The sequence below is a fragment of the Grampus griseus genome, assembly GCF_964374135.1.
Source record: "Grampus griseus genome assembly, chromosome: 9".
NCBI classification, from domain to species: Eukaryota; Metazoa; Chordata; class Mammalia; order Artiodactyla; family Delphinidae; genus Grampus; species Grampus griseus.
In genome coordinates, this window is record NC_139003.1 from 89176381 (window position 1) to 89195798 (window position 19418).

Genomic DNA, 19418 nt, shown 5'->3' on the forward strand with positions numbered 1-19418 from the left:
AAGCCAGCCACAAAGGACAAATATTATATGATTCCACTTACGTGAGGTACCTAGAATAGTCAAATTCATAGAGTCTGAAAGAAGATTAGAGGTTACCAGGGGTGGGGGACAGGAGGAATGGGGAGTTGTTGCCTTATGGTTTCAGAGTTTTTGCTTAGGGTAATGAAAAAGTCTTGGATATAAATAGTGGTGGTGGTTATACAACATTGTGCATGTACTTAATGCCACTGAATTGTATACTTAAAAATGGCAAATTTTGTGTTATATATATTCTGCCACAGTTTTTAAAAGTTATAATGTAGTATACCAAAACGCATTGAATGCACGCTTTTCATGGGTGAATTGTATGGCATGTGAATTATATCTCAATAAAGCCGCTTTCTAAAACATTAAAAAAAAGAAAAGAACAAGGCCTTTGGAGTCAGCCAGACAGCCCTAGGGTCAAGTCCTGTGGTGCTACAAGATGATGTACGATGTGTGATGTTGGCCAAGATATGTAACTGTGCCCTGTTCTTTCATCTGCCAGGTGGTGATATGACACCTATCTTAGGGTTGTTGCGAGATTGAAGGGGAAAATGTACAGCAGGTCAGGGTTTCTCAGCTTCAGCACTGTTGACATTTTGGACCAGGTCATTCTTTCTTGGGGAGAGGGGGCGAGGGAGCTGTACTGTGCGGGGCGGGGTGTCTAGCAGCATCCCTAGCCTCCCCCAGCAGCTTCCTCTTAACCTCCCACAACTGTGACAACCAAAACGTCTCCAGACATTGCCTAAATGTCATGCTGGGGGGCAGAATAGGCCCTGGTTAAGAAGCACTCACTGGCTTAGGTGTATAGAGCAATGCCTGGAGAAAAGAAAGCTACTGGCAGGTTTTGTAATAGTAATGACAGTCGTTGAGCTAAAGATGACAGTACTCCGGAGACCATCCTGAGGCCCCTGGAAAGACATTTGTCAGCCTTCCACCTGTCTTCTGCTCTCATTTCTACATCCATGCCAGAATCAAGTCCACACGGATTAAAGGGTAAATGTAAAAAGGTCTACCTTTACAAACTGAAAGAAGAGAAGTGACAGATCTGTAGATTTGCAAATAAAGAAGATTTACAAATACCCAACTCAAAAGCAGTGGTACTTTTGTGATGTTTAAAATTGGGTTTAAATCATATTGGGGAATTTTCTTCCCTGATGTCATTACATTAAAAACAAACAGCATGCATAATTGATCAAAAAAACAAAGACAAAAAAAATTGGTAATTATAGTTAAAAAACAAACTGGAGGGAATTCCCTGGTCGTCCCCTGGTTAGGACTCCGTGCTTTCACTGCCATGGCCCTGGATCAATCCTTGGTCGGGTACCTAAGATCTTGAAAGGCACATGGTGTGGCAAAAAAAAAGCAGCAAACTGGATAAAATGATTATAAGAAATATGACAAAGTGGTATTGAGAAACTGGTATAAGTCAAAAAGAAAACCAAATACAAAAATAAATGCCTCAGACATAGGGACAAAAGAGGAAATACAGTCAGCTTAGAATCATTTGAACATTGTTCAAATTCAGTAATACTTAAAAATTTAGATCTTTTTTTCATTTAAATTGGCAGAGAGTTTGAGCATTAATATCTAAGTCTGCGGTACCATTTAGAGGAGTCTCCTTACACACTGCTTATAGGACACTGGATGGGTATAATCCCATTGGGAGGAAACATGGTGATAAATATGCCTTAAAAGTTGTCATACCTTTTAGCCCCCAAAATAACATTTGGGAATAATTCCACGGCATAATCTGAAATGTAGACAAATGTTTATGCATGAAGATGTTTATTGCAAGGTTGTTTTAACAGAAGCCAGCTTCGTGTCTAGCATTAGGGGTGTGGTAAATTATAGCTTATGGTAACTAGTTAGCAATCCTTAAAACAATATTTACAAAATGTTTCTAATGACATACAGAATTCTTAAGTGTTAAATGAAACAGCAGGTTTTAAAATTGTGGATGCGGTATGAACTCAGCTCAGAATAAAGACTGGAAAGGAATATGCAAAATATTAATAGCATTTGTTCCTGGAAGATTGAGTTATGATAATTTATGAAAGTTACTCATAACTGCTTGATTAAATTGATCATTTCAAAGCAGACTTAGACTTTGTGTGTGTTCTTTCAGGTAATTTTTTGATCTTATGCATTTCTGTAGCTTGGAAATGAAGATGAAAGAGGTTAGCTATGTTTCTTTGAATAAGAGAAAGCAGTTATCAGTGTCTTAAAGTGCAGCTTTATATTTTAGTAAATTCCTTATAAATTGCAATAGCAAACTGGCTTCGGGGGGTAGACTGCTTGCCCTGGATGGGGTGAATTAATGGTTTTTTATACCACAGCCCTCTTTTTGTTCACTAATTTTTCAAGATATATTTATTGTAGCATGTTTCTTGGTGAAGGAATCTTTAAAATGTCCATTTTTATTTTTATAGTATGTGCAGAAGCTTATAATCCTGATGAAGAAGAAGACGATGCTGAGTCCAGGGTATGTAATTTACTGAATGCGTTAATTTTAAATTATACTCCCGTATTGGATAAAGAAAATAATAATAGAAAAGATGTTAACAGGCATATAGGTTAACAGGGGGCATAATGGAATTATCTTGACTGTTTCTTTTCCTAGCCTTATCTCCTGATAGTTTACTTCTTCTTCATGTTCTGTATAATTACTTCAATCCAAAGCATCTCTCTCTTTGGATAAGAGGAAAGATGAACATAAAAACTCACTGAAGTTGTGGTTTTATTTCTCTTGCAAAAATATAGTCTGTGATGAAAAATGTTTTTAGCTATCTTTCCCAAAGTGATAATGTTATTTTTCTTAGACAAGTAAGTATTTCTAGGAAAGAAAAACGCTGGGAAAAGCCTTCTGCTCCTACTGTTTTATCACAACAGAAGCTTACTCTGAAACAACAACAAAAAATCACAGTAAAATTACATCTAAAATGTCAGTACAGCAGTTACTGTGTTTTAAAATCTGTGAGTCTGATAGTTTGCTCAGAAGCTGATTTCTTGGAGGTCTTGAAGTTTTCGCAAGACTTTGTCCAGTTTGGTTTGAAACAGTTTTTAAGCTGTGTCCTTTAGCTCCATTCTCCTATTATTTATTTAGTAGAAAGTAAACTCAATAGGAGATTACTGAGCCTGGAAATGGAAAGTAATCATGTACTTTTTTTTTTTTTTTGAGTACATACTTTGCAAAAGTTTGTTTTCTTCTATTTGGCCTTAAATAAAAACAAAAATCTGTTTCTGTAGCTCTGAAAAATACTAAAGTAAGATTGAGTTTTAATATAGAAAAGCAGATACTGGATCCCTAAGTCATTACATCATTAAGCTCCCTGAAATATAAATAAAATCCAGTGGTAGAAAGATCAGGAGCTTTAAATGACACAGAAGATTTTGGAGAAAAATCCCATTTCACTCCTGTCCCCATGGGGATTCGCAGCACCAGACTTGCAGTGTTCATTTCTCAGTATATAACTTACATATTTTGATCAGGTCCATAAATTCCAGTCTGAAAATTATGTTGCCTTAGGATCACGGTATCGTCTCTAATGTGTAATGTGCTGTTACCCCTCCATGTAGTCTGAAAAACCCTCCCCTCTCCTACACTTTATTTATGTATCTCGCAGAAACACTAGTGGGTGACTTCGAAGACAATGTTCTTTGTGTATAAATGTATATGATAAAACTTGATAATTGAGATGTTTGATGAGCTTGTTTAGCTTAGTAAAAATCTAAATTGGAAAGAACATTTAAAAATACAGTTTGAAAACAATATACAGTATCTCATAGACTCGAAAACTGTTAGCTACCATTTGGTCCACGTGATTGATAAGGTGTTTGGCTGGATCACTCCAACTAATTTCTAACAGTCTTGTTGGGGAGGCTATACCAGTTAAAATTCATTTGGCTGTGGGAATAAAACAATCACCTTGAGATTAAATACAAAAGAAAACATTGGGGAATTATTGGACATATGCTTGGAAATCTTGTAGAATTCCTGGAAGTGTTAAAGAAAACCCTAGGCTGTGGCTAGCAGGCAGGAGCCAGCCCCCTCTGGGGTCCTTCCACAGCATTTGTGCAGCACCTAAGAGTATCGACATTGAAAGGGACTCAGCTGCCCGTCACTCTTATTGTGTCTCTCTCAGTTCAAAATCCCAGCTTCCCCGTGGAGAGTTTCTCACAGACTTGACTTTGGCTGGGGGACCCCACTTATAAATGAGGGCATCCTGCAAGCCTACTCTTGGGCATATACCCAGAGAAAACTCTTAATTCAAAAAGACACATGCACCCTTATGTTCATAGCAGCACTATTTACGACAGCCAAGACATGGAAGCCACCTAAATGTCCACTGACAAAGGAATGGATAAAGAAGGTGTGGTACATATATACAAGGGAATATTACTCAGCCATAAAAAAGAATGAAATAATGACATTTGCAGCAACATGGATGGACCTAGAGATTATTCTATTAAGTGAAGTATGTCAGACAGAGAGAAACAAGTATCATATGATATCACTTACATGTGGAATCTAAAATGATGTAAATGAACTTATTTACAAAACAGAAATAGACTCACAGACATAGAAACAAACTTAGGGTTACCAAATGGGAAGAACGGGGTGGGGTGGAGATAAATTAGGAGTTTGGGATTAACATATACACAGTACTATCTATATATAAAATAGATTACCAACAAGAACCTACTGTATAGCACAGGGAACTATATTCAATATCCTGTAATAACCTATAATGGAAAAGAATCTGAAAAAATATATGTATATATATGTATATATAACTGAATCGCTTTGCTGTATACCCGAAACTAACATAACATTGTAAATTAACCATACTTAAATTTTTTTTTAATGCTTAAATTTTTAAAAAATGTTTAAAAAAATAAATGAGGGCAGTTCCTAGAGAAGGAGGCATCTTTGTGGGTTGGGCATTCACCCTGAGTTGTCCCTGTAACACCCTTCAATGTTACTAATTTTTTAAATTAATTTATTAATGATATATTAATCATTATAATGAAGTGTCTTGGGTTCTCCATTAGGTTGACTCTTCTCTACTAAAAACTGTAATTTTTTTTTACATACTAAAATAAAATATTAAACATTTTAATAAATATTAAAATATTTTAATATTTTTTGTCTTAGATACTATAAGGCACTTGTACCATAGCCCTTGGAAATGATTATTACAGATTTCAAAATTTAATTGGCTCTAAACATACTGGAAAATGTCTGTAAGGAAAACATGAAGTGTATTTTGATAAACTAACATTTCATTTGGACATTTTGTCTTATTTTAGAGACCCTATTTATATTATCAAATCCCAAAATCTCAGAGTAGTATAAATAGATACTTATTCTTTGATGTGTATTCAAAGAAAATTCAAACACTTAAGACTGATTTTGGAAAACAACAAATTAGATTTTGGTTGGAATACCTTTAACAAATGAAAATATAAGGGTTCTATACATCTAGCATGTAGAAACTGGCAGAGAAGAGCTGGTAAATTTAAGAGTGGAGCATTTCTTTCTTCTGTTATTCCCTGAAGTGTCTTGGGAGTGCCTTCTGCATATCTGGCCGGGTGCTGGGTATACAGTGGTGAGCACGATGGAGTTCTTGCCGTCTTGGAGCTTAGAGTCTTAATAGCAGAAGCCGACCACAAGCTAGTAGATTAACAGTCACAAAATATGAAGTGCTAAAAAGACAGTGTAACAGGGTGTAGGAATTAAAACCAAACCAAACCCCCCAGATCAACAGCGTCCCTAATGAAATGGAATAGTTGGAGAAGGGCTCCTTGAAGTGAGACCAGAGGATGTACGTGGAGAGTGTCTTGCCAAAAGCCCAGGAGTGCACTTTGGGTTGACCCAAGCCCATCAGAGTGGGAGGAGTCGGAGGCTCTGAATAAAGGCAGCTGTGGCCGAGGCTGAGTGGCTGAGGTGAGGGTGGAGAAGGAGTGGGGATTAATTCTCTGTGAATGTGATGGACTCCATTGAGGTTTTAATCTGGAGAATTCGGTTTAAAGTTTTAAAAGATTACTTTCACCTCTGTGTGGAGAATAGATTGGACAGGTATGAGAATAGATTGGACAGATATGAAAATATCTTGTACAGACTTGCCTTGCTTAACAAAATAGATGCACGGTGTTTCCTTTAAAGAAAACATGTAAGTCAGTGTTACTTATTGTTTTTCTAATTTTTTTTTAATTGAAAGGCAACAGAGGTTATGGCAGGAGTTGAAAGACTTTTCCTGTAAAGCTTTTTTCGGGGGGAATTTTACTATTTTCAGAGAATAAATACTTTAGGCTCTGGGGGCCATGCTGTTTCTGTCACAACTATTCAGCTCTGCTGTTATAGCAGGAAAACAGACATAGACAACACATAAATGAACGGCTGTGGCTGTGACCCATGAAATCTTTATTTCTGGACATTTGAATTTCATATAATTTTCATGTGTCAGGAAACATTCTTTTGATTTTTTCCCCCAATCATTAAAAAATGTAAAATCATTCTTAGCATAGGGGTCATGCAAAAAGAAATTTGGCCTTCAGGCCATGGTCTGCTGACCCTGGTTTCTAGAATGAACTCTGTGGCCAGCCTACAGCTGCACTGAATCCCAGCTCTACAGCTTCTGAACTGTGTGACATGGAAGAAGTTACCTGGGCCAGTTAATTTTCTTACTTTTTTTCTCTTGAGAGATCACACGGTATTTGTCTTTCTCTGTCTGACTCATTTCACTTAGCATTCACCTGCTTCATGGGGTCTCTTACTAGGATAAAGCTAGTAATAAAGCCCTTTTTAAATTTTTAAAGCCCTTAAAACAGTGCTCGGCACATAGTAAGTGCTCCATCAGTATTTGTTTAACCAATAAGATTTTTATCCTGAAATCAGAAATAAATTTTAATAAAAAACAAAGTGGCCTCCAGTATAATAAAAATCACATTCGGGCACATTGCCGAGGCCTTAGTTATCCAGATGCAGATCTTGTATGTCGGATCACACCAAACCCAACAGAAGGAAATGAGTCTGTAGAAGTAGGAGAGCATCTTCTGAGCAGTTGGTACAGGGCAGGGGAGCGAGAGCTTCAAAGATTCACCCGATTTCTGACTGTTTGCTTTCCAGGACGCAGAGCAGGATTTTCATGGCCGGGGGTGGAGGCTATGATAGATAACGGACTCCGGGCACTGAGGAGTGATGGCAGGTAGACGGAAGAAAGGAAAAAGGGAAACAAAGAGGAGAGCAGTAGACAGTAGTAGGGGTGGCAGGATGGAGAAACAAGATTTGGACATATGAATTCATAAGAAGAGAAGTAGCTGGAGAGAGAAAGAAGAGGAAAAAGGTGGGTTTTAAAAAAATTTTTATTGACATATAGTTGATTTACAACGTTTCAGGTGTACAGCAAAGTGATTCAATTATATATATAATTTTTTCAGATTCTTTTCCATTATATATATGTATATATTTTTTACATCTTTATTGGAGTATAATTGCTTTACAATGGTGTGTTAGTTTCTGTGGTATAACAAAGTGAATCAGCTATACGTATACATATATCCCCACATCCCCTCCCTCTTGCGTCTCCCTCCCACTCTCCCTATCCCACCCCTCTAGGTGATCGCAAAGCAGAAGGTGGGGTTTTGTGTGAGGTGTTAATACAAAGTGAATGGGTCAGGGGAGAAAGACAAGTTGATGACAAGGGTAAAGCAGGTACAAGCTGGTGTTAAAAATGATTTAAAAAGACAGTTTAAGTGATACAAACGTTATTTAACACTGCACGAAGTGGGCAGTCTCCATTCCCAAGGGTCCAGAGAGCTGCAAAATGGGGTGGAGGGTAGGAAGCTTTTATAGGATAAAGAGTAAGGAACAAGGAAGTAAGCGTAGAGCCCAGATTTGGCTTGGCTTTGGGAGATTGGCTGACTGGATATACTGTGTTTCTGGCAAAGCGGGGCATTTATAGGGACACGAGAGTTATCTAAGCTTTGGTTTGCTGACGTGGCACCCCGGGCAGAGGTGGCTCCCTCTTGGGCCTAGGAAGTCATTTCAGCATCAGCGACACGCCATCCCCAACCTTTTCTCTCTGAGGATAGAGCTGCTCAGCAGGCAAACGTTTATGATTGCTTCAGTTCGGAGTTCCAGATGGCTTTTGTGAAGTGAGAACTAACTTTTTGTTTCATTGTGTTAGCCTTCCTTATTTGAAGTAGGCACGTGTGAATTTTGGTTGGCATGATTTAGTTCGTATCCAAATTTTTTAAGTTTTTTGTATAGCAGTGAGTTCTTAGGCAGGAGGATCTGCTTTTTCTGGGCCCACGTGCCGTCGTAGGATCTAGGTTGAGGTGAATATTGATTGGATAGGAAACAAAAGTTTGCATATCCCTTACCCTTAGAGGAAAAACGGCAGCGACGTCCTCTCTCACTGGCTAATAGTATGTAGCGGTATCCTGTGTATACTGCTTTTTGTGTGTGTATAGTATATAAGCAGTACACACATAAGTAGTACACATACACTGTACATTTCCTCAGTTGTTCTTGGGCCTCTGATTTTTAGCCATGTGAGATGGGTTTGAAATGCCGATTTTACTTTCCCGTCGCGCGTTTTGATGCATTCACGGGCACAGAGCTCACCGCCGCCTGATCCTGGTTGCTGTGATGGTGGGGCTCCTGCTCTTCAGCATCTCTTCCAGTCACTCTGTGTGTCAACGTTAGGATAGGAAAAGGTGGTGTATGGGTCTCCAGGAGACCAACTCGATGTCTTCTGCTTTTAGGACCATCTCTTGCCTCGCAGACTCATCTTACAGTTACACAGTACCCGCGTTCGCAGAAGAATGGGCCTTCGGGGCCAAGTCCGTGAGCCTTCTGCTGGTCGGAAGGGACTCAAGAGAGTTGGCCGGCCGCACTTACAGAAGGCGTTCTGTTGGCCTTTACCCTCAGGAATGAAAGTTTCTGAGCAAATAGTACACTGCTTTTCTTTGAACTCGTTCTCAGATGAGCTCACCAGGACTGTTGGATTCATTCTCCCTCAGATCCGTAGTCTCCTTGGTGTGACAGCGCGTGATTGCTTGCTCCCTGTGGAAAAGCAATCTCCGTGGGCGTGGTTATTTTATATACATTGTGCATAAAAATGTATTTAACATCTAAGGCAATATACAGGTAAGAATTTACTCACTTCTAGAGACTTTATCAAGTCTTGAGGGAAAGAGCTACATCCTGAAAGAGTATTAAGTTCAATGGTAAAGAGTATGAAACAGTATTAAAGAGTATTAAGCAGAATAAAGGCAGTGTGTAGATTTTCAACATAGCTGTTACAACATGTTGTCCTTTTGTATGTTCCCGCTGGCTGGAGCCTTGGTGTCTTTAGTGATTAGCCAATGCAGACCCTCACAGAATGAACTTGCTAACCTGGGGGAAACACTCCTTTGAAAAACTTTCAAGTACTGTATTGATGAATGTACACCACCTCCCTGAGACGAACTGTATTACTCTCCCCTGTTTAGCAGGCTGGTAGTTAATGTCTAGTCACCTAAAGTGAACCTCAGCACCAACCGTTCTTCATTCTAATATCCTGCTAGGAAATTTTATCCCTTAAGAGCAAGGTGAGTAGACTAATTGTTAATTTGGTGTCCTTTTAGATTATACATCCCAAAACTGACGATCAAAGAAATCGATTGCAAGAAGCTTGCAAAGACATCCTGCTGTTTAAGAACCTGGATCCGGTAAGATAAAATCTCAATAGTAGCAACGGTTTTTTTTTCAGTGTCCGTGTGGAGAACCGTGCAGGATCTTGGATTTCACCCTCTTTACAAGCTAACATCACCCAGGGCGATGTAAAGGCCCCACTGCAGATGTCTACACAGGAAGTGGGTTGTGTTCTAGGAGCTGGGGAGGTCACTGCTGTCATAGCAAGGAGTGAGCGCCTGTTTCTCGGCGGAAGGCTTCTCATCCCTCAAGGTTACTTGCTGCAAACACAGCCCTGAGAAGTGGCCCAGGTGAAGAGAGGTTAAGACTTTGCATTCTTTGCCCACTCAACAGGAACACGTAGGGATGTGCAGGGCCCATGGGGGAATGCCTCTTTCACCAGTCAGTAATAGTCATTATTTTAATGTATGACTTTCATATTATACATATTTTTAAAGTAAAGTTTTACTTGGCTTTAAAGGTAGAGGGATTTTTTTTTCTTTGTAAAGATTTTGAAATCTCTAGTCTTTAGTTTGGGGTGTATTTCTAGAGTGACCGTACTGTTCAGACTTTGCCCTTCACCCTGACCTAAATGCTCTGCTTCCTTCATCATGGATTATGCTTATTCACTGCTATGTGGTCATTTGGGAAAGAGCCCCTGCTGCCATGTTCCCCATGTGAAACCTGAGTCAACTTTGGTAAATTACCTCGATTCTTTCTTCGGTCAAACTCAACATCTTAATAGTTTTCGGATTGACGCCCTAGAGAAGAACGCATTAATCAAGACCCACTCTTTTAAGATGAGGTCTTTTTAAAAAGGCCATTTTTTTGAAGAGGAAAGTACTACTTTATACAGTGTCTTCTATGCTGGGTTATATTATACCCTGAAATTATTTTTAAAAGCTCTTTTGTTTCTAATACCATTTATGCTAATGTTATGTCCTCCAGGATCACATATTATATTGTGTGACTTTGGAGATTTTGTTTTAGGGCCACATAACACAAGTTTTGTCCACTTTGATCCACGTCCTCTAGAGTTACCACCAAGTCTGCAAAACTAGGAGCTCTAAAGAAAGGGTTGCTGGTGGTTCTCTCTCATAATGGAAGAATAAGAAATGGGATTAAGATAGAAAATTTAGGAATTTCATTAATGAATGGAAAATCTTCCTGGTAGTATTAAATAGTAGAATAAGTGACTAAAAGGAACTTGTGAAATTTTGATGGGCTTCCAAATAAATCTCAGATTTATTTCTGTGAAATAAAGGGCATGAAACTATGATCTCTAATGATCTCCCACCAGAATGAGACCAAATAATTATTAGTGGAAAGATACAACTTTATGTGTGTGTATAAGATGATAATTTCGCTATTGGAACTAAACTAAGTATTTAATTCTTTTGCTTCAGATACACACGGAAGACAGCTGTGAAATCAATCCTTAGTTTTATCCTTAGGGGTAGGCTTCAGCCAAGAACGTTCTGTATTTTCAGGCCAGAGCTTTGCATGGGAGAATTTCAGGGTCACCAAAAACAGGGCTTCTCAAGCTTTAATATGCCTATATATCATCAGAGGATCTTGTTAAAAATGCAGATTCTGGTTGAGTAGATCAGTAGTGGAGCCTGAGAGTCTGCATTTCTCACAAGGTCCCAGGTGATGGCAACGCTGTCAGCCCACAACCATACTTTGAGTAGGAAGGACCAGAGCCCAATGTGAAAATGTTCGAGGTCAGTGTTTTGGTACTATCGTATGGTATTTTGTTTGCATGCTTCCCTATTCAATTCAACCAGTATTTTAATGCTTCAGCAGTGACCGAACAGTGATACTGTGGAGTCAAACACTGAGTGATGAACAGGCATGAGTGAAATCACTGCCAGTTATAATTTCCTGGCATGCTGCCTATTCTATTCCATCCTCTAAATTAAATTGATTTTTCTTCCATTTCAACTTTAACTCTTTTAAAGCATTGTGAAAATTTTGGTTGCATTTAAAATAATAAAAAAAAACCTTTTCCTGGTATATTCTGGCAGGGAGCATCTTTAACTAAAATGGTTATTTTTATAAACATAGGTGTTTTTTAAGCCTTTTTTTAGATTTCGCTGCTCTGATGAAGGTCTTCAATATATATATTTTAAAGGTCACAGTTCATAGGGACAAAAAAGAAAAAGCCCGTTGATGGAATTACAAAGTTCATAAGTTACCATTATTGAATGTTTTATAGGGAGGAAGTAAATATATTTACATAGTTGTTTACAAAAGACCTTTTTTGAATTTGAGCTCATACCATCTTGATTTATTTCCCTACTATCTTAAATCCTTCTAAGAATGATACAAAATATAAATAAGTAACAATTAACTCTTCTCAGCAAATAACCACCTGGAATAAGAAATTTTTCCCCAAACATAGCAGATTGAAGATTTTAAGTTAAGTTCATATTTTAAGCAGCTTTCTAGTTTTTTATTGTATACATTTTTTGTCATAACCCAAATGCATTTAAATTGAATTATATATTCCACTTATATAATCTGCCTATCATATAGCAGCTCCTTTCAGGTCAATTCCTTGACCAACCACTGTGTTCCAAGGCCTGTATGAAGGCGTAGGATGCCACAAAAATACTTAGACATGGTTCTTGTGCTCTTGGAACTTATCATTTAGTGAGGGATTCAAATACACATACAAAGCAATTTGGTAAAACATGATAAATGCTGTAATACGGTCAGGGCGCTATGAGAGGATGAGGGTCTCTCAGCCCCACGTGAGGATCCAGGAAGCTGGAGAGGCCACCTGAGACGAGCCTCAGAAAATGAGTTGGAAATCGCAAGTTGAACGAAAAGCACAGAGCGCGTTAACGCTGGAGTCTAAAGTGAAAGACATCCAGTGGCGGGGCTCAGACGTGCGCGCCGTGTCAGGAAGGAGCACCGTGGCAGTGGACACATACTATAGACAGTAGCATTTTAAGCAGAGAAAGTAACAGTCAGGTGTGTCTGAGGTCACTGTGGTGGCAGGGTAGGGCGTGGAGTTAAAGGCGAGAGACGGATAGGTCAGGAACAAAGGAAAGGAGCGCAGTGAGGAGACCGCACTGCCCTCCGTGCCAGGAGATGGATCCAGGAAAGAGCCGTGCTGCGGTCCAGGGAGAAGAAACGCGCCCAACTAAGGAGAAGGGGGGAAGGGATGGTTTCATAAAATACTCAGGACGAGCAGAAGTTGGTACCTGCTGACTGAATGAATCGAGACCTGACAGAAATAGTCTCGGATGACCCGCAGTGTCTGGCAGCGGAGGTGGTACCGTTTCCTGAAATGGAAAAACTTGGAAGGAGGAAGGGGAAGCCGTAATTACTAACCGGCAAGAAGAACAGTCTTGGCTTTGCATCCACTATCTCACTTGACTTTCCTCAAGGCGTTGTTTAGCTTGAAAATCTAGCACCTCCTAGACCTCAGAACAGTTTTCCTTAGAGTTCTGTATATTCATACACTGAGCACAGCATTTATAATTATTAACCTCTTTGAAGATATTCTTTTCATGAATATTTTAATGCTCGACTCAGCAGGCCATTTTTCTTCTGAAATATTTCTAATTTTAGGCAAACTGAAATAATCTTCTTATGCTATATGATAGGCTCTTTGATTAATGGAGAGTAAATTGTTATTTTTTAAGGGAGTCAAAGCCCTTTTACCGAGCTCAGTCTCTAATTTACATTCTGTAGGCGAATAAGATGTGGATTTCCTACAGTAGCTGTCAGTCACCGAGATAAGCCTCTGCATATTGAATATTTCCTACGTTCTTTTCACTCTGTGCATAATTATGGGGAAATTACATTTTGATTGACTAGAAGAGACACCTGTCACATAGAGAAGTTCTAAAAGAAATAGATGTTCTGTATTTTATCAGGGATTACTTTTTCATTTATCCATGTACAAATTCTTAAGCGTGATAACGTTTTAAAAGGCAGCTAATTCCAAGATAACAAAAAAAAAATTTACTATAGCGCTATATTTCATCTTTTTTCTCCACTTGACATTCAGGGCTAGACCTAGCTAATCAATAAAGCCGATCGTCCCCCTCCATCTGCTCTAAACGAGTTGAAATATAAATAATAAGCAAAATAAAATGTTAGTAAACCATTTAATCAAACTTCATAATTTTAATAGGTGACCGTATGTCGCCTGGGTTGATGAACTCCCAATTAGCAGCACATCGAGAAGGCACTGTCTTACTGCCCCCCGTTGGCTTCGTCTTCAGCCCTGGCTGCTGTTTCACACATAGGTGCCAGAGCTTACACGGGAATCCAGGGAGGGGATGAAAGCCACGTCCTGCAAACCCATCACCATCTTTCTTCCCAAAGTTTTTCTTACCCACATGAAGATGTAATGTTATATTCTCTGTTTAAATGGAGAGTTTGGTTTTTCAATTAATTAAAAAATTTAAATCAGTATGCATATAGAATTTACAAAAATTCAAAAGGAACAAAAGAGTAGTCAGTGAAAGGAGATCTCCCTTCCATCCCTGTCTCCCAGCAATCCAGTTTCTCAGGAGCCAAGTTCTTTTAGCACTATCGTGCATATTTTTCTAGGGTTACTCTATGTATATACAAGTATATTCTTTTTAAAATTTCGGTGGCAGCAAACTCTACACGTAGAGTTCTTACCCAGTTCTTTTTTTTTTTCTAACAGGTATTCTGTATTTATAGCGTTTTCATATTCTTTCTTAAAATTATTTTTATCAGTATTTATTTTTATAAAAGTTTAAATTGGTAGCATTTATGTATTATAAAGCTAAACCATGAAAACACATTGCGTTTTGCTGTTGTCTAATGTATTAATATTGTATATACAAGAAGAGGCATCCCAAATAATATTGAAAAAGAAGAACAAAGTTGAAGGACTCACACTTGCCAATGTCAAAACTTATACCTCAAAGCTGCAGTAATCAAAGCAGTGTGTTGGACTTCCCTGGTGGCGCAGTGGTTAAGAGTCCGCCTGCCGATGCAGGGGACACGGGTTAAAGCCCCAGTCCGGGAAGATACCACGTGCCGCGGAGCGGCTGGGCCCGTGAGCCATGGCCACTGAGCCTGCGCGTCCGGAGCCTGTGCTCTGCCACGGGAGAGGCCACAGCAGTGAGAGGGCCACGCACCGCCAAAAAAAAAAAAAAAACCAGTGTGTTACTGGCATAGGGATAGACATACAGAACAATGGAATAGCGTTGAGAGTCGAGAAACAAACCCATACATCTATGGCCATTTGATTTCAACAAAAATGCCAAGATCATTCACTGGGGAAAGAATAGTCTTTTCAATAAATGGTGCTGGGACAACTGGGTATCCACACACAAAAGAACAAGGTTGGACTCCTACTTCACACCAAGTACAAGAATTAACTCAAAATGGATCAAAGACCTAAATGTAAGCTGTAAAACTATAAAACTCTTAGAAGAGCTTTATAGAAGGGCCTCGTATTCAGAATATAGAAAGAACACTTAGAACTCAACCACAAAAGGACAGACAACCCAACTTTAAAATGTGCAGAGTTCTTGAATAATAGACATTTCTCTAGAGAAGATATACAGATAACCAATAAGCCCATGAAAAGATTCTCAGCATGGTTAGTCACTAGGGAAATACAAGTCAGAACCACAGTGAAATACCACTTCACCCCCACTAGGATGGGTATCGTTTTTTTAAAAAGGAAAATAACAGGTGTTGGCAAGGATGTGGAGAAATCGGAACCTGGTACATCGCTGGTGGTAAAGTAAAATGGCCCAAGCACTGTGGAAAACAGCCTGGCCGTTTCTCAAAAAGTTAAACATAGAATTACCATATGACTCAGCAATTTCACTCCCAGGTGTAGGTCCAAAAGAATTGAAACAGGTGTGCCAATAAATACTTGTATATGAATGTTCATAGTCGCGCTATTCACAATAGCCAAAAGGTGGAAAGAACCCAAGTGTCCATCGACAGGTGAATGGGTAAGTAAGTTGTGGTGTGTGTTCGTATATATATATAGTGGAATATTATTCATCCGTAAAAAGGAATGAAGTATGATATATGCTATAACATAGGTGAACCTTGAAAACATTATAATGAGTGAAGTAAGCCAGACACAAAAGATCATGTATTGTGTGATTCCATTATATGAAATATCCAGAATAGGTAAATGCACAGAGACAGAAAACACATTGGTGGCTGCCAGGGCCTAGTGGGGGGGAGAATGGGGAATGACTGCTTAACGGGCGCACGGTTTCCTTTTGCGGAAACGTTTTGAAAGTAGGTACAGGTGGTGGTTGCACAACTTTGTGGCCACTAGTCCACTTTAAAATGGTTAATTTTAATGTGACATGAAATTTTACTTCATAAAAAATGTATATGTAATCCATCCGAACATGTTGATTTACTTTAGTTTTAATATTTAGTGGTTAGAACACACTTTAAGGATGAGTTTGGGATTAACATATACACACTACTATATATAAAATAGATAATCAACAAGGACCTACTATATACCACAGGGAACTATATTCAATATCTTGTAATTACCTATAAGGGGAAAAAAATCTGAAATGTATGTGTATAAGTGTATCAGTTTGCTGTACACCTGAAACTAACACAACATTGTAAATTAACTGTACTTCAATCCTAAAAAATGGTTTAAAAAAATCAGCTGTTTACAGAATCGATCACTGAAGCACCTCCTCAAAATCCCTGGCTTCCAGAAAACAGTTTGAAAACCACTGAGCCCTTTTGACAGCATGTGGAAGGTGGTGAGCCTGTCTTGACAGGAACAGGGAGCTCATCTCTTTGCCCTGTCACTGCTAGAGAGCTGTCCTTCTTAGACAGGTCTTAACATTGTTCCAAAATCTCCAGAAACTTCCACCCAGCAGTCCCAGTCCTGGCCTCTGGAATCACCGACGACATCATTGTGGCTGCACATAGCATGTGTTCGCTGAAGTTCCTCCTACATCAGGGTTTCAGATTTCCTGATTGCCCTTCTTTGAGTGTTCTCGTGCTTGTCAGCAACTCCAGTAAAAGATAGGGGTCTCAAAATCCATACTTTTTTTTTTTAATAGCTGCATAGCTTTCCAATGCATGGATGTATCAGACTTATTTATCCAGAGACCTGTAGATAAACTTGAGTTTTCAATTCTTTGCTATTACAATGCACATTTTGCAGTGAAAAATGCCCATGCACATGTCATTTCACAAATGTGTTATAGAATAACTTCCTAGACAAGGAATAGTGAGGTGACGGGTAGCGTGTTTGAAATGATACCGACTGTTGACAGTGCGCCCTCTGAGACCCGTTCCCATCAGCCGTCTGCCGGAGGAACCCTCCTTCCCACACCATCTCCACCAGTGTGTTAGTCTAACATTTTTATGTTTCTGAATCTGGCAGGTGAAAAAGGGTATCTCCTTTCAATTTTGATTTGCATTCCTCTTTATTTTGAAAGAAGTTGAACATCTTTTTATGTTTTTAAGAGCCCCTTCCCCCTTTTCTGGAAGCTTTGCAGGTCAGATCTGTATCTTTGATGTTCTAAAACCACACTGTCGTGTGTGTGTGGAGGTTCTGGTCCTTGATTGTGCCGGGCCCTTGAGTGAGCCCTTTCAGTCTGAAAACTTACATCCTGTGGTTCTGGAAAATTCATTGCGTATTTCTTTGATGATTTTCTCCCCTTTGTTATCTCTAATATCACTTTGTCTGGAGCTTCTGTCTTTTCATCTGTCGCCTTTCTTTGAAGTTTTTATTTTAATTTACCTTCTTAGTTCTTTTACGAGAAAATTCTGTAATGGGGGGTACATGTCACACATTTGTCAAAACGCACCAGGTGTACAGCACCGCACCAAGAGTGAACCCAGATGTCAGCTGTGGACTTTGTGTGATAATGATGGCGGTGTAGGTTCATCACTTGTAATAAATGTACCTGCTGGTGGGGATGTTGACAGTAGGGGAGAGGCTGGGTGGAGGCAGGCGGTTTATGGAACTCTTTATGCTTTTCGCTCCATTTTGCTGTGAACCTAAAACTGCTCTCAAAAATCAAATATTTAAAAGGCAGAAAAGAATGTGGTAATCATGTTTTCAGTTTTCAACTTACCCATTTTTCTCTGATTGGCTCTTTTTCTAAATAGCCTGTTTTTCATCTCATGGATATAACATTGTGTGAACATCTCTGGGTATACAAAGTAGAACTTGCTGAAAGCTCATCACTGTTGTTGAATTTTCTAGCTCATTTGGTGTCACACTGCTGTTTATCTTAGTCTTGTAGGCTCCCAGAGGGGCCACGGAAAGCTGATGTGGAGCCCTGAGTAAGCATGCCAGGGCTGTCCACCAGTGTCCTGCTGGTTGAGTGACGGGGGCCAGCTGTTAACATGGGGGAACCCCTCATCCCAGCAAGTGAAGGTCCTTGTTCCAGGGCACCAATCTTCACAGGAGCTGTTCTAGTTCTCTCTTATTTATTTAGTTTCTCCCAAGAACCTGACTCTGATTTTTTGTCTGGGAAGAATTGGGGTTAATATTTGGTTGCCAGGTGTTCTGTGTTCAGGGTTGAGGCATTTGGAAGGAAGGTATCAACGGATCGTGGAGGATTTTGAATCGGTCTACCTGTTTCAGCTGTGTCTCAGTCCCGTTCTGACCGGACCGGGTGTTTCCCAGTCTGGAGCCTCTGGAGCTCTGATAGGTGGTCAGTCCCTCCGCACTGCAGGCCCACCTGCCCTTCTCTGGGCTGCATGCTCTCTCTGCCCCCATTTAACTTCCCTTTGCTCTAGAAACCTCTCCTCCAGTTTCCCCTTCCCATTCTCATGGTTGTGGAGTCGTACCTTGATAGTCTCTGTGAAATGTTAATGGCGTCTCAAAAAGAAGAGAATCACACATGGTCTGTTCATGCTCTGATCCAGAATATTTTGTTTCTTCAACCTGTGTTTTCTACTTGCATCTTTTTCACCCTCTAATCTGTCTTCAGCTCCTTAATTTGTTTATAATACTAATTGATTTTGGCCTGGGAGTTACTTGAAGCCTTCTTATGACTTCTGACTTTCCTGTTACTGTGCACCATACTGTTTCTCCATATCCATTTGTTTTTAACTATTCAGACGTTTTTGAATTGTTCCTGTATTTGTTCTGAGGAAAGATTTCTTTTGCCTCCTAGTTTATTCTCACTAGGTAAGGTTTATCCTTAAGCCTTGACAAGCACACTTTAGCAGAATAAAAATTTTTAAATAGTTGTTGACTGATAGGTTTGATGTTTCTGGCTTCAGTTTTAATAAATCTGTCCTAGGGTGGTATATGGTTGCTTCTTGAAGAGAACCTTAGTGACAAAAGATAGTGGTGGAATATTGGCTACAATCTTTTTCGGTTTTGCTTTTGTTGGTTTGGTTTCTATTTTGTTTTTAGTGCTAAACCAAGAAGGATTGGAGTCAGGATTTAAATTCACTAAATATTTAGGTAATCTCTATATAAATTTTAGTGATGACTGAAATAGGGAAGTTTTTTAAAAGTTTAGGTATCTTTAAAAGACATTTGCAGTAGTTCTTTATTAACTTGATCATTTTAGTTGCTAAGGTTATATTTCACAAGGTATATGATGGCTTGGTGGTTAATTTTTCATATTAAAGTAGTGATAGTTGCAAATATTCTGAAATAGACTAATTATAATTACTTTTATTCAGGTACTGAATATGAGAGTAAATATATAATCATCTGGTTTGTATGTGGTGAGGAGGACTATTC

The 19418-nt window shown here is 39.2% G+C and overlaps 1 protein-coding gene across 1 annotated transcript in view; it reads left to right on the top strand.

Annotated features, from left to right (window-relative positions):
- Positions 1 to 19418, top strand: part of PRKAR2B (protein kinase cAMP-dependent type II regulatory subunit beta) — a 110203-nt gene that overhangs the window by 66065 nt on the left and 24720 nt on the right. The window contains exons 3-4 of the mRNA XM_082662048.1: positions 2454 to 2506; positions 9658 to 9741. Of these exons, the coding sequence (XP_082518174.1) occupies positions 2454 to 2506; positions 9658 to 9741 (137 nt within the window). The remainder of the gene's footprint in view (positions 1 to 2453; positions 2507 to 9657; positions 9742 to 19418) is intronic.